The sequence below is a fragment of the Chiloscyllium plagiosum genome, chromosome 24, assembly GCF_004010195.1.
Source record: "Chiloscyllium plagiosum isolate BGI_BamShark_2017 chromosome 24, ASM401019v2, whole genome shotgun sequence".
Lineage (NCBI taxonomy): Eukaryota > Metazoa > Chordata > Chondrichthyes > Orectolobiformes > Hemiscylliidae > Chiloscyllium > Chiloscyllium plagiosum.
The window spans coordinates 47,599,033-47,614,072 of NC_057733.1; the positions used below are offsets into that span (position 1 = coordinate 47,599,033).

The 15,040-nt window shown below is 46.2% G+C and overlaps 1 protein-coding gene across 1 annotated transcript in view; it reads right to left on the reverse strand.

The window, feature by feature from the left end:
* Window positions 1-3,197: 3,197 nt before the first annotated feature.
* The window catches only part of mcrip1 (MAPK regulated corepressor interacting protein 1), a 23,235-nt gene continuing 11,392 nt past the window's right edge, over window positions 3,198-15,040 (reverse strand). The window contains exon 4 of the mRNA XM_043715014.1: window positions 3,198-4,750. Coding sequence (XP_043570949.1) covers window positions 4,686-4,750 — 65 coding nt within the window. The 3' untranslated portion in view covers window positions 3,198-4,685. The remainder of the gene's footprint in view (window positions 4,751-15,040) is intronic.

The window sequence follows — 15,040 nt, forward strand, 5'->3', positions numbered from 1 at the left end:
GGGTGTGTGGGTGGGGTGTGGGTGGGGTGTGTGTGTGTGTGTGTGTGGGGGGGTGCTGTGTGTGATGTGCGGAGAGATGAATTGCTGAGGCCCGACAACATGTTGCCACAGAACAACAACTTGCATTTATATAACACCTTTGGAAAGTCGCAAGGCACATGACAGAGCCAAAGGAGGGAGTTCTTAAGTCAGGCGCTTTCAAAGCTAGGCCATTTTAAAGAGGGATTTTCTTTTAGGGCGGGGGAGGGCTGTGATGGTAAAGAGGAGGGAAATGTGAGAATCCAGATTTGGACGAAGGCAGAACTCCAAGGGGAGTGTGGGTGATGTGCCATCCTGGAGGGATTTGCACACAGGTAGGCAGCTCACTGCCCAGCTGCTGAGGACGATGTGGGGGGTGGCGGGGGGGTTTCGAGACAGGACCATGGGAACTGTGGGTTCACAGTGAGTGGGATTGGAAGCTGGAGGTGGTGAGAGACAGGGAGGGGTGAGGTCATGGAGTACTTTAACCACAATGGGATCATTTTTGATTTTCAAGCATGGGAGAACTGAGAGTCAATGTAGTTCAGGGGGATGATGGAGGACAGGGACTTGATGCAGGGTAGGGTGCTGACTACAGGATCCTGGGTGCGCTGGAGAAGGTGGGGGGCCAGGGTAACCAGAAGGGAATTGGAATAATCAAGTCAGAATCTGGTTGAAAGGATCAATGGAAGATGTGCATCAGAGGTAATACTACAGAGGTGAAGTATCAATGAATATCAGTACAAGCTTAGAAGCTGTGACATTTTACTTTACAAAAATCACCACCAATCAATCCAACATGGAACTGAGGTGAGATTTCTTCAGCAAAAGAGTGACGAGGAAATGGAACTCATTCCCGCAAGGAATAGTTGAGAAAATAAAAGGTGGAGTTATCATAGTCCCAGAGGACATAGAGAGAGACAGACAACAGTGATGGGATTAACCTGAGGGCAGTTGAGGGGCAAAGTTGAGAAGGTGAGTCCTTCATGATGACCTCAGCCAGTGTGGGAATCAAACCCGTGCTGTTGTCTGTGTCACAATCCAACCGTCCAGCCAAATGACCCCAAATGTATGGATTAGATTAGATTAGATTACAGTGTGGAAACAGGCCCTTCAGCCCAACAAGTCCACACCGACCCGCCGAAGCGAAACCCACCCATACCCCTACATTTACCCCTTACCTAACACTACGGGCAATTTAGTATGGCCAATTCACCTGGATTGAAAGGAAAACGAGATAAGGACAAGGAAGAAAGAAGAATTAGATTGAGTGGTATGAAGTAGGGAGATGGATGTATTGTCTCAAATAGTTAAGCTTTCTGCATTGTTGGAGTAAACCTGCACCTTCCTGAATGACCATTGGAGGTCTCTCTCTCATCAGCCATGTAGCAAAGCACATTAGCCTTTATACATTGCACACACCCTCTAATGCAACAGAGCATTCACGTAGTGCCAAAACACCCCAACATCCATAAATATCACAAAGAACAAGTGTTACGTGACAGCTTTTGCTCTTGAAAGAGATTTTATGCATTTTCTAAAAAAAAAATTAGGTAGTTCTCAAAATTATTGAGGCTCATTTTCCTTGCCAGACCCAAAGTTATTGAGGTTCATTTTCCTTGCCAGACCCAAAGTTATTGAGGCTCATTTTCCTTGCCAGACCCTCACCCATTCCACTGTGTCTCCAGGTTATTTCTCGTCCTTCTTCCACTATCGCGAAAGTAACTGAACGTGGACAAGGAGATCATTGCCTACAGATTCGGTTATTTTGACTATTTCCCCAGCCACCTGACTGTAAAACAGTGGTTGAAAGTCCTCCTGTATAAAGGTGATGATGAGACACCTCACTGACACGTAAAAGAAACATAAGGGCAAGAAAGCCTCATGGTCCTTTACTGAGGAGCATGTACGCAGTGGCATAGACTGGGGGGTAAGAGGTAGGAGGCTTTGAGAGCAAATTCATTTCACCCAGAGGATAGTGGGTGATGGAAGGCAGAAACCCTCAACATTTTTTTTTTAAATTTGCCTATCATCTTGTTGTAAAGAAGGCGCATGGCACGCTTGCTTTTATTGGTCGGGGAATGGAGTACAAGAGTCAGGATTTCATGTTGCAGCTTTATAAGACTGTGATTAGGCCACACTTGAGTACTGTGTTCAATTCTGATCACCACATTACAGGAAGGATGTGGAGGGTTTAAGAGAGGGTGTAGAAGACGTTTACCTGGATTAGAGGGTGCGAGCTATAAGGAGTGGCTAGAAAACCGCAGGCTGTTTTCTCTGGAGCGGTGGAAGCTGAGGGGAGACTTAATAGAAGGCTGTAAAATTATGGGATCCATAGAAAGGGTTTATGGTCAGAATCTTTCTCCCCAGAGGTAAAATGTCAAATACTGGGGAGCATGAACTAAAGGTGAGAGGGGAAAGTTCAAAGGAGAGGGGCAAGTTCTTTTTTAACACAGAGTGGTGGGAGTGTGGAACGTGCTGCCAGGGGTAGCAGAGGAAGCAGATACGATAGGGGGGTTTAAGGGGCTTTTAGGTAAACACATGAATAAGGAAGGAATGCAGGGATATGGACCAAGGGCAGGCAGAAGGGATTAATTTAATTTGGCGTCATGTTCAGCACAACACAGTGGGCCGAATGATCAGTTCCTGTGCTGGACTGTTTGATGTTCTATGTTTGAGTTCCGTAACTTTGAAGGTTGCAGACTAGAAGCTGGAAAGTGGGATTAGGTTCCATGGCTACTTACCACCTGACACGGGTAGAATAAAGAAACTGCAGATGCTAGAATCCAAGGCAGACAAGCAGGAGGTTGGGAGGGCACAGCAAGCCAGGCAGCATCAGGAGGTGGAGAAGTCGATGTTTCGGGTGTAACCCTTCTTTAGGACCAGGGGGTTTTGGGGGGGGGGGGTAAGGGGGGAGGTTTGGATGGGGAGAGGGGTGGGGTGGTGAACACAGGTAGAGGGGACAACTTGGTTGGTTGATGGGAGGAAGGAATCCGGTTGGCAGAGTGTCATGCCTGCCTACTTTCCCGGTTGTAACCGTCTGTGGTAATTTCTGTTGACTTCTAACACTGTTCGATTTGCTGTACATCCAGCCTTTGAATTTGTAAGAAACCTTTCCTGTGTTGCCTGGGCCATTCACATGAATAGGAATCGAACAACAGACACAAACACTCCTCTCATAAATGGAAGGCAAGTTTTATTTACAACACTTCCCCACTTATGCATCGGGAAGTTCATGAAATTGTACAGTTCCTCTCATGAACACTGTCCTTCTAGCTCTCGAATGTGATGTATCGATACTGTAATGGAGTACTGATTCTGATACATACTTTTCCATCAATTAGATAAGTTGCCAACATCAGTAATAATTCCGGTCTCACAGGGAGGGTTACTATGCTTAACCCTTTCACGCCCAGAATGCAGCTGGTGAAGGAAAGGCTTGGGCCAATCTATTTGGAAGCTTAGATTCTGGCACCGTCTGAATGAGAGAGACCCACTGTTTAGAAAGCTGGATGACTCCTGGGGGGCGGGGGGGGGGGGGGAAACCTGGGTTTCTAACCAGTCAAGTGCCAACCGCCCATCAGAAAGAGTGATAGATTCATGGTCCCAGGATAAAGGATAATCAAATTCCCCTGTAGTATTCAGTATGAGGTCTGCCACTTTATTGACTGGAGAGCATAAAGCGCACCAGGCGAGAGTGGGAGGCAGAGAGTTCAGACAATAAAATCTGCAGACCAGCCTGCATTCTCACTCACCCAGACCTGACAATGTTTATCATATATTGTGGAGAAAACAGGAATGTGGAAAATACAAAATTTAAAAAATAAAACAAAATTATTCTGAAATCGCCCCCCCCCCTCCCCCCCCCCCCAACATGCCCCCTACCCCCACTTTTCATTTTAAAAATAGTTAAAGACTCATTTGAAAGCAACCTCTGGAATACAAACCTAAAATGACTCAAACTTATACTCTGTCTGCAGAAAACAGTTTATGATCCCATCACACAGTTCACTGTTTTAAGCCCAGCTGTTTAACATGGGCTGTTCGTTTTCCCACATTATTAACTGGCTCCATTCAGTGCGAGTCAAACAGAATGTTCCATCAAATCCATTCTCAACCTCTGGCTGCGGCAATGGCATTGTTAAACAAATAAATCTTAGTCACAGAGGATACTGCTTCACTCGCTAGGCTACTTCCTGTCCCACAGCCTCCAGCCTCCACCCCAATCACAATCTTTCTGAGCATCCAGCCTGCCCGTCAATGCCAAACAAGTTATGGAGAAAACTTACAATCAGTGCAGAGTGTGAAGGGTTTCTAAACAATGCCTCCTGAGGGCATCTCCTACTCCTCAGGACACCACAGAGTCTGAATTGTGGCCATAACATGTCAAATGGAGCACAGCTCTCGACAGAAATGGAGAAGAAACAGATGGAAAATAAATCAGTTAAAATTAGCACCATCTACAAACTCAAGTTTTTTTTTAAACACATGCCAACTGCATGCATCCTCAGGTCAGTTAAAGGTAACTGACAAGACATCCATTCTGGTGGAAGAAAGTGGGTAGGCTCTGGATTCCCTCTCCAAGCCAGAGATCAAAGAAAACAAACTTCAAAAAGAAGCTCCTGAGGATGTTGAAGGAAAGATCAAATCCAGCCAACGCAGAGCCCTTAAGACTTTTTAGCATCTGACATGCCCCTCTTCTTTAAATCACTCAAGTCCACGGGTGTGAAATCTGAAAAACAAATACATTGACTTAGTGCCTGGTCTGTCTAACCGACGGTAACAGTGTGATTTTATGGTGTAAAGGACCACATCTATTTAATTCCCTTGTTTTTAGGATTGTGGACTATAAAAAGACATTGATTTAAACCAAGACGACTGCAAAGAGATGGCTGCACTTTTAACAATCATGTTTGTAGGAGCACGTTGCGAGGTGCATGTCATGTTGTGGTTTTACTGGAATAGTGAGAGTACAAACAGCCACCATAGAACTGATGGGTTCGGAACTAAGGGCCAAGGGTTGACAACAGTGTTCTGATTGGTTCCTGACCATGTGACTTATATAGGGCCAATGCAGTGAGAACCATGTAGCCTGCAAACAGAAAGCATCAAAAAGTCATTCTCTCTCTCCTGCATGAAGGTACAAAAGGTTTCCAGTAACAGCAAGCTATCTTCCACTCAATTTTCCTTGCAATCCCCCTCTTGAGGGATGAATAAAAAGCCTTTAAAGACAGTGAAAGGACAAATTCTATCCAATAACTGAAAGAAAACTCTGGTGTGCAAACAACCTTGACCTATCAGCAGAGAACTGAAAGGGAAAGAGAAACATTGTCATCTGGCCTGGTGCTATCAAACTGGTTTTCCCTGATTTACTTCCATCCTTAATGTTACGCATGCGTCCGTGTGTGAGAGAAAGGCGAATTTAAAAGGGTATAGAGAATTTGGAGTTAGCAATTCAAACTTCCTAATTGCCATTGATTGAAGACAATTTGTTCGTAATAAACAGTTATTTTCTTATTAAGTGCATAGGAACATAGGAATGGCCATACTGGCCTGTAAAAATCTGCTTTTGTCTGATCTTAAGACACTAAGAAGATTGAGGCCTGGTTAGTATGTGGATTAGAGATTGCCTGGGAAGAGCAAATATAGCCAGATAGCCTGTGTTTTCAAGTCCCAACTTCTCTAGAAATGTGCCATTACATGCCTCAGCAGGCTGACTAAATATGTATGGGAACAGAAAAGCAGGAGCAGACCTCGAGTCTGTCCACCATACAATAGGATCATGGCTCATCTGTGGCCGAACTCCACTGTGCCCGCACGGTGGCTCAGTGGTTAGCACTGCTGCCTCACAGCACCAGGGACCCCTGTTCGATTCCACCCTTGCACAACTGTCTGTGTAGAGTTTCCATGTGCTCAGTGTCTGCGTGGGTTTCCTCCCACAGTTCAAAGATGCACAGATTAGGTGGATTGGCCAAGCTAAATTGTCCATAGTGTTGGCCAACGGAAATGCAGGGGGGTGGGTTTGGGTGGGATGCTCTTTGGAGAGTTGGTGTGGACACTTTGGGCTGAATGGCCTGTTTCCACACTGTAGGGATTCCATGGATATGCCTTTTGGCCCATATCCCTTAATATCTTTGCTTAATAAAGATCTGTCTCAGATTAAAATTAACTGATCCTGCAACGCCTGCTGTTTGTAGAAGAGATCCAAATATCTCCCACCATGAGTGTGTGTTTAAGTGCTTCCGAACATCTCTCCTGAACAGGCAGGCTCTAATCAGTGAGTTTTGAGAAGATTTGAAGCTCAGGTTAAGGTCCTGGATGTAGGTTTGCTCGCTGAGGTGGAAGGTTCATTTTCAGATGTTTCGTCACCATACTAGGTAACATCTTCAGTGAGCCTCTGAATGAAGTGCCAGTGGCGTAGCCCGCTTTCTATTTATCTGTTTGAGTTGCCTTGGGTTGGTGACATCATTTCCCATGGTGACATCATTTCCCATGGTGATGCCATTTCCTGTTCTTTTTGTCAGGGGTAGTAAATGGGATCCAAGTCAATGTGTTTGTTGATAGAGTTCCGGTTGGAATGCCATGTTTCTAGGAATTCTCGTGTGTGTCTCTATTTGAACTGTCCTCGGATGGATGTGTTGTCCCAGTTGAAGTGGCGTCCTTCCTTATCTGTATGTAAGGATACCAGTGAAAGGTCATGTCGTTTTGTGGCTAGTCGATGTTCATGTATTCTGGTGGCTAGTTTTCTGCCTGTTTGTCCAATGTAATGTTTGTTACAGTTCTTGCAAGGTATTTTGTAAATGACATTAGTTTTGCATGATGTCTGTATAGGGTCTTCCAAGTTCATTAGCTGTTGTTTTAGTGTGTTGGTGGGTTTGTGGGCTACCATAATGCCAAGGGGTCGGAGTAGTCTGGCAGTCATTTCAGAGATGTCTTTGATGTAGGGGAGCGTGGCTAGGGTTTCTGAACGCATGTTGTCTGCTTGTTTGGGTTTGTTGCTGAGAAATCTGTGTTCATTGGGTACCCGTTCTTTTCGGATACATTGTATAGGTGATTTTCTTCTGCTCTGCAGTGTATGGTGGCTCGTTGAAATAATGCTATAATGCAGCTTTGTTTGTGGATGTTGGGATGTTTGCTTCTGTAGCTCAATATTTGGTCAGTATGTGTTATTTTCCTGTAGATGCTGGTTTGAAGTTCCCCATTGGCTGTTTGCTCTACTGTGACATCTAGGAACATAGAAAAAATACAGCGCAGTACAGGCCCTTTGGCCCTCGATGTTGCGCCAATCCAAGTCCACCTAACCTACACTCTAAACCTTCTTTTCTCTAGTGAAAACAGCCCCAAGTGCCTCAGTCTTTCCTCATACGATTTTCCTTCCATACCAGGCAACATCCTGGTAAACCTCCTCTGCACCCGTTCCAGTGCCTCCACATCCTTCCTATAGTATGGCGACCAAAACTGCACACAATATTCCAGATGCGGCCGCACCAGAGTCTTATACAACTGCAACATGACCTCAGTACTCCGGAACTCAATTCCTCTACCAATAAAAGCCAGTGCGCCATATGCCTTCTTCACCGCACTATTTACCTGGGTGGCAACTTTCAGGGATCTGTGTACATGGACACCAAGATCCCTCTGCTCATCCACACTACCAAGTATCCGGCCATTAGCCCAGTACCCCATCTTTTTGTTACTCTTACCAAAGTGAATCACCTCACACTTAGCTACATTGAACTCCATTTGCCACCTTTCTGCCCAGCTCTGCAGCTTATCTATATCCCGCTGTAACCTGCCACATACTTCCTCGCTGTCAACAACTCCACCGACTTTCGTAGAAACTTGCTCACCCAACCTTCTAGCCCCTCCTCCAGGTCATTTATAAAAATGACAAACAGCAATGGTCCCAAAACAGATCCTTGCGGAACACCACTAGTAACTGCACTTCAAGATGAACCTTTACCATCAACTACTACCCTCTGTCTTCTTCCAGCCAGCCAATTCCTAATCCAAACCTCCAACTCACCCTCAATGCCATACCTCTGCATTTCTTGCAGTAGCCTACCATGGGGAACCTTATCAAACGCTTTACTAAAATCCATATACACCACATCTACCGCTTTACCCTAGGAATGGCAGTTTGGTGTTGTTTTTCTCCTTTTTAGTAAATTTTAAGCTAGTTAGGGTATTATTGATGGTCTTGAAGGTTTCCTCTAATTTGTTTCGTTTAGTGATGATAAAGGTGTCATCCACGTAGTGGACCCAAAGTTTGGGTTGAATGGTTGACCGAGCTGTTTGTTCAAGGACAAGCCAAACAGAGACATGCACGAGAATTCCTAGAAGCATGGCATTCCAACCGGAACTCTATCAACAAACACATTGACTTGGTTCTCATTTATCACCCCTTGAGAAAAAGAACAGGAAATGACATCACCATAGGAAATGGTATCGCCACAGGAAATGACATCACCAACCCAAGGAAACTCAAATATATAAATTGAAAATGGGCTACACCACCGCTGCTTCATTCAGAGGCCCACCGAAGAGGTTACCCGGTTACCTGACAAAACGTCTGAAAGTGAACCTTCCAGCTCAGTAAGCAAACCTCCATCCAGGATCTAATTCTCAGACTGTGCCCTTTAGTTCTAGAATCGCCCAACCAGAGGAAATATTTATCTTCACGATTCTGCATTTTTCTGTTTTTATCTTGAAGACTTCAATCAGATCACCCTTCAACCTTATAAATTCGAGAGAAAACACACCTAATTTGTATCTCTCCTCATAAGTTAATCCCTTAAATCCTTTTCATTTTTGTAAACCCAGGTTGTACTCCCCAAGGCCAATACACACTTCCCGAGAAACCAGAATGCTGGTCAGTGTTTCCAGTTAACCTGCGTTTGTCAGTCTGGGAACTTTGGGGAGTTCGGTTAACTTTTTTCATACTGGCCATGACTCCAGGAATAGTGAGGCTTGATTTCCAGTGCTCAAGCTTCACGATCAGGTACACAATTACAGACATATGCATCATGGATGTTACACCATAAACCCCAAATAAAGGCACAGATCGTCTGGTCATTATTGGGAAAGGGTGTGTCCAACATTTAATTTGCAATTTAACCATGTGAAGCTTCCAATGCTGGACAAAGTGAGGAGACAAGATATTTTTTAAAATATCATTCATGGGAGCGTGGGCTCCACTGGGCTGGGCCAGGCCAGGCCAGTTTTCACTGCTCACTCCTGTATGCACTCGCAGTAGTGAGCTGTGTAGGTCAGTTAGCTCAGATGGTTAGAGCATGGTGATAATAACGCCAAAGTCATGAGTCCCCACACTGACCAGGCACATGGTTGGGGTTTGAAACTTGTGGGTTCACACTTGCAGGTTGTGCATTTGCCATTGCTTTGGGTGGCTCAGTGGTTAGCACTGCTGCCTCACAACACTAGGGATCCAGGTTCGATTCCAGCCTCGGGCGACTGTCTGTGTGGAGTTTGCACATTCTCCCCGTGTCTGCGTGGGTTTCCTCCGGGTGCTCCGGTTTCTTCCCATAGGCCAAAGATGTGCAGGTTAGGTGAATTGGCCATGCTAAATTACCCGTAGTGTTCAGGGATGTGCAGTGAGTTGAGAAGATTTCTGGATGTAGGTTTGCTCGCTGAGCTGGAAAGTTCATTTCCAAACATTCCGTCACCCTCCAGGCTTGTCCTAGAATGTATGTGTTGTCCCAGTCGAAGTGGTGTCCTTCCTCACCCGTATGTAAGGATACTAGTGAGAGTGGGTTATGTTCTTTTGTGGCTAGTTGGCTAGTTTCCTGCCTGTTTGTCCAATGTAGTGTTTGTTACAGTTCTTGCACGGTATTTTGTAAGTAACATTAGTTTTGCTTGTTGGCTGTATAAGGACCTTTCAAGTTCATTAGCTGCTGTTTTAGTGTGTTGGTGGGTTACCGTGATGCCAAGGGGTCTGAGTAGTCTGGCAGTCATTTGCGAGATGTCTTTGATGTAGGGGAGGGTTGGCTAGGGTTTCTGGATGCGTGTTGCCTGCTTTTTTGGATTTGTTGCTGAGAAATCTGCAGACTGTGTTCTTTGGGTACCCTTTCTTTGTGAATAGACTGTATAGGTGATTTTCCTCTGCTCTGTGTAGTTCCTCTGTGCTGCAATGTGAGGTGGGTTGTGGCAATAACGTTCTGATGCAGCTTAGATGGTGGATGTTGAGGTGATTGCTTCTGTAGTTCAATATTTGGTCCGTATGTGTTGTTTTCCTGTAGATGCTGGTTTGAAGTTCCCCATTGGCTGTTCTCTCTAATGCAGCATCGAGGAATGGCAGTTTGTTGTTGGTCTTCCCCCTCTTTAGTGAATTTGATTCCAGTAAGGGTATTATTGATGGTCTTGAACGTTTCCTCTAATTTGTTTTGTTTAGTGATGACAAAGGGGTCATCTACGTAACGGACCCAAAGTTTGGGTTGGATGGTTGACAGAGCTGTTTGTTAGAGTCTCCAGGAAACTAGCCACCAGGATACATGAACACCAACTAGCTACAAAACAACATGACTCACTCTAACTAGTATCCTTACATACAGATAAGGAAGGACACCACTTCGACTGGGACAAGCCAAACAGAGACATGCACAAGAATTCCTAGAAGCATGGCATTCCAAAGTGAACTCTATCAACAAATACATCAAGTTAGACCCCATCTACCACCCCCTGAGAAAAAGAACGGGAAATGACCAACCCAAAGAAACTCAAACGTATAAATAGGAAGCAGGAATTATCAACAGTGCTTTGCCCGGAGGCCCACTGAAGATGTTACCTAGTAGGGTGACAGAACATCTGGAAGGGAACCTTCCAGCTCAGCGAGCAAACCTACTTGCAGGGATGTGTAGGTCAGGTGTATTATTTAGGGGTAAACGTAGAATAGTAGGTGAATGGGTGAGGTGGGTTACTCTTCAGGGGGCAGATGTGGACTTGTAGGGCCGAAGGGTCTGTTTCCACACTGCACAGATTCTATGATTCTGAATCCTTGAGTCACTGCAATCCATTTCATGCAAGAACATCCACATGCTCTTGGGGAGGGAGTTCCAGCATTTTGACAATGAAGGAAGAGCAATATATTTCCAGGTAAGGATGATGAGCAGCTTCAAAGGGAATCAGTAAACAGTGGGGCACCCGTGTATCTGCAGCCCTTGTCCTTCTAGATAGCACTGGTTGTAGGTTTGGGAGTCTTAGTGTGCTGCTGCAGTGCATCCTGTAGATGACTACCTTGCACTGGTGATGGAAGGAGTGCACGCTTGTGGATGTGGTGCCAAACAAGCAGACCACTTTGTCCCAATGCTGTCAAACTTCTTGAGTGTTGTTGGGAGTTCTACTCATCCAGGCAACTGGGTACTACTTCATCACACCCGACTTACACCCTGTGATCACGGACAGGTTCTGGGAAGTCAGGTGGTGAGTTACTCATTGCAAGATTCCTCACCCCTGATCTGCTCTTGTAGCAATGGAATTTATATGGCTAGTCCAGTTCAGTTTCTGGTCAGTGGTAACGCACAGAATGTTGAAAGTGAAGGGTTTAGCAATGTTAATACCACTGAATATCAAGGGAGGATTAGATTCTCTCTTGTTGGAGATGATCACTGAATGATACTTGTGTGGTGCAAGTTTAACTTGCAGCTTTTCAGCCCAAGCCTAGATATTTTTCAAGTCCTGCTGCATTTGGACAAGGATTGTTTCAGTATCTGAGGTACCAAACATTATGGCCTTATCGATGAACAACCCCACTTCTGACCTTATGGAGGGTGAAGCAGATGCAGGTGGTTGTGCTGAGGATAGTATTGAGGAACTCCTGCAGAGATGTTCTGGAGCTGATGGACCACAACCATTTGAGGTAGGTCGGACTCCAAACAGCAGAGGATTTTGTCCCTGATTCCCATTGACCTTTTGCCTGGGATCCTTGATTTTTTAGATTAGATTAGATTAGATTACTTACAGTGTGGAAACAGGCCCTTCGGCCCAACAAGTCCACACTCCCCCGCCGAAGCGCAACCCACCCATACCCCTACATGTACCCCTTACCTAACACTATGGGCAATTTAGCATGGCCAATTCACCTGACCTGCACATCTTTGGACTGTGGGAGGAAACCGGAGCACCCGGAGGAAACCCACACAGACACGGGGAGAACGTGCAAACTCCACACAGTCAGTCGCCTGAGGCGGGAATTGAACCCGGGTCTCTGGCGCTGTGAGGCAGCAGTGCTAACCACTGTGCCACCGTGCTGCCCACAATGTTTCAGGGTCTTGATGCCCAGGGCCATCACTCCCAACTCACCCCTGGAATTTCACTCCTTTGTCCTTGCTAGAACCAAGCCAACTAAGAGATCATAACTCAGGTGTCCTTAGTGGAACCCAAACTGGGCGTCACTGAGCAGGTTATTGCTCAGAAGTGCTGCTGGATAACACAGCTGATGACAGCTTCCATTGCTTTACTGATGACTGAGAGTAGACTGATGACGTACTAACTGGCTAAGTTGGATTGGTCCTGCTTTTAGTGTGCAGGACATACCTGGGCAATTTTTTTATATGGTCGGGTCGATGCCAGTGTTGGGACAGTTTGGCTAGGGGAGCAGCGTGTCCTGAAGCACCATTACCAGAATGTCACCAGGGCCCTTAGTCTTTGCAGTATCCAGTGCATTCAGCCATTTCATGGACATTCCATGGAGTGAATTAAATTGGTTGAAGACTGGTTTGAGAGATGCTGGGGGTCTCTGGAGGATGCCAAGATGGATTATCTACTTGGCACTACAGGCTGAAGATTACTGGGACTGGTTCAGCCGAGTGTTTTGCACTTGTGCTGAGCTTCCTCCATCATTGAAGAAGTGGACATTTGTGGAGCGCTTTCCTCCCATGAACTGTTTACTTGCTCACTATCATTGGGTGTGGCAGGATTGCAGAGCTGAGATCAAATTACTTGCTGTGGAATCTCTCAGCTCAGTCTATCACTCACTGCTTATGCTGTTTCGCATAGACATTGGCCCCTCAGTTTTTAGGTATACCTGATGCTGCTGTCGGCATGTCTTCCTGCACTCTTTATTGAACCAGGGTTAATCCCCTGGCGTGACGGTAATGGGAGACTCAGGGATATGCAAGCCATGAGTTGCAGATTGTGTTGGTGTACAATCCTCCCCAACTGTATACCCCTGTTCTGCCACCTCTCCTGGGTCTGCCCTGTCAGCAGATTGGTGTTGTCACCATCTGGGACACAGGAATATTCATGGAATATCGACCACATTAGGCTGTTGCTCAAACACTCAGATAGCTCTCCCAATTTTACCACCAGCCACCAGACGTTAGTAAGGAAGAACAGCGCAGGGTTGCTTTTGACAATTCCTGTGTCTCGATCAGAGGCAGGTGATCTCTTCAGTTCCATTCCTTTATGTTTTACTGGTTTGCTAGATCATTCACAGAGAGTGGTGAAGAGTCAGATTATTGTGGGTCTGAAGTCATGCTTGGGCCAGACAGGTAAGAATGGCAGATTTCCTTCTGTAATGGACATTAGGTGGATCAGATGAATTATTTTGAGGAATGATAATGGCTCATTGGTTATCATTGGACTTTCAATTCCAGATTTTTAAAAAAACTTGAAATGCCATTATCTGCTGTAGTAGGATTCAAACTTTTGTGGCCAGAACGTTACTGGTGTCTTTGGATTACTAGTCCTCTAACAATACTACAACACCACAATCTCCCCAGTGTCTTCTCAGCAGTAACTAATGACATGGCCTTAAGGTCATCTTCAGTTCACGGGCCAGCATGGTTTTAAATGGAGCAGTTGATCTCCAAAGTTGCACAGCTTCACCCTGACAATTCTAACAGCTCCCTCAACCCCCAGAACTAATCATCAACCCCTTCCCCAGCCCCGCCACGATCACCCCCTCCTTCATTTGTCGAGACTGAGAGAGAGGAGCAGAGGACTGCTGGGAAGGTGAGAAAAAAACAAATAGTTTTGAACAGAGCAATGAGGAGAGAGGGTGGAGAGAAACGAGGGCTGCCGGGAAGTTTTTAAGTGGGCGAGATCTAAACCAGAGACCCTACATAGTAGCGTTTCCCTCCCACCCATCCCCTCGAACCTCACTAAGAGTCTATAAACTCAGTAAGTTTTCAGGTTTACTCATTTTCTTTCCGTTTCTTCTCTTCCTTGTTTAGTCCTGTGTAGGCTTTCAGATTAGCAGGGTATGGCTGATAGGGCACTTGCATGCTCCTCCTGCAGAATGTGGCATCTGCGGGAAGTGCACCCGACTCCAGCTCCTCGAAAACCGAGTTAGGGAACTGGAGCTGGATGAACTGCAGATCATCCGGGAGGCTGAGAGAGGAATTGAGACAATGAACAGGGAAATGGTCACTCCTCAGACACAGGATAAGGACAGCTGGGTTACAGTCAGGGGTAGGAAAGGGAACCAACAGATAGAACAGGGATCCCCTGTGGCCGCTCCCCTCAGCAATAAGTATACCGTTTTGGATACTGCTGGTAGGGATGCCCTACCGGGGGAAGCCAGAGTTGTCAGGTCTCTGGCACTGAGGCTCAGAAGGGAAGGGGGAGAATAGAAAAGCACTAGTGGTAGGGGACTCAATAGTTAGACGGATTGACAGGAGAGTTCGTGGTCAGGAACGGGACTCTCGGAAGGTATGTTGTCTCCCCGGTGCCAGGGTCCGGGATGTCGCCGATCGGGTTTGCAGGATTCTGAAGAGGAAGGGTGAGCAGCCAGAAATCATGAATTCTCCTCCAACTGTAACAAGGACAGAACGCCCCTGGTGCTCACCTTCCACCCTACCAACCTTCGCATAAACCAAATCATCCGCCGACATTTCCGCCACCTCCAAAAAGACCCCACCACCAGGGGTATATTTCCCCCCCCACCCCTCTCCGCCTTCCGCAAAGACCGTTCCCTCCTTGACTACCTGGTCAGGTCCACGCCCCCCTACAACCCACCCTCCCATCCTGGCACCTTCCCCTGCCACCACAGGAACTGTAAAACCTG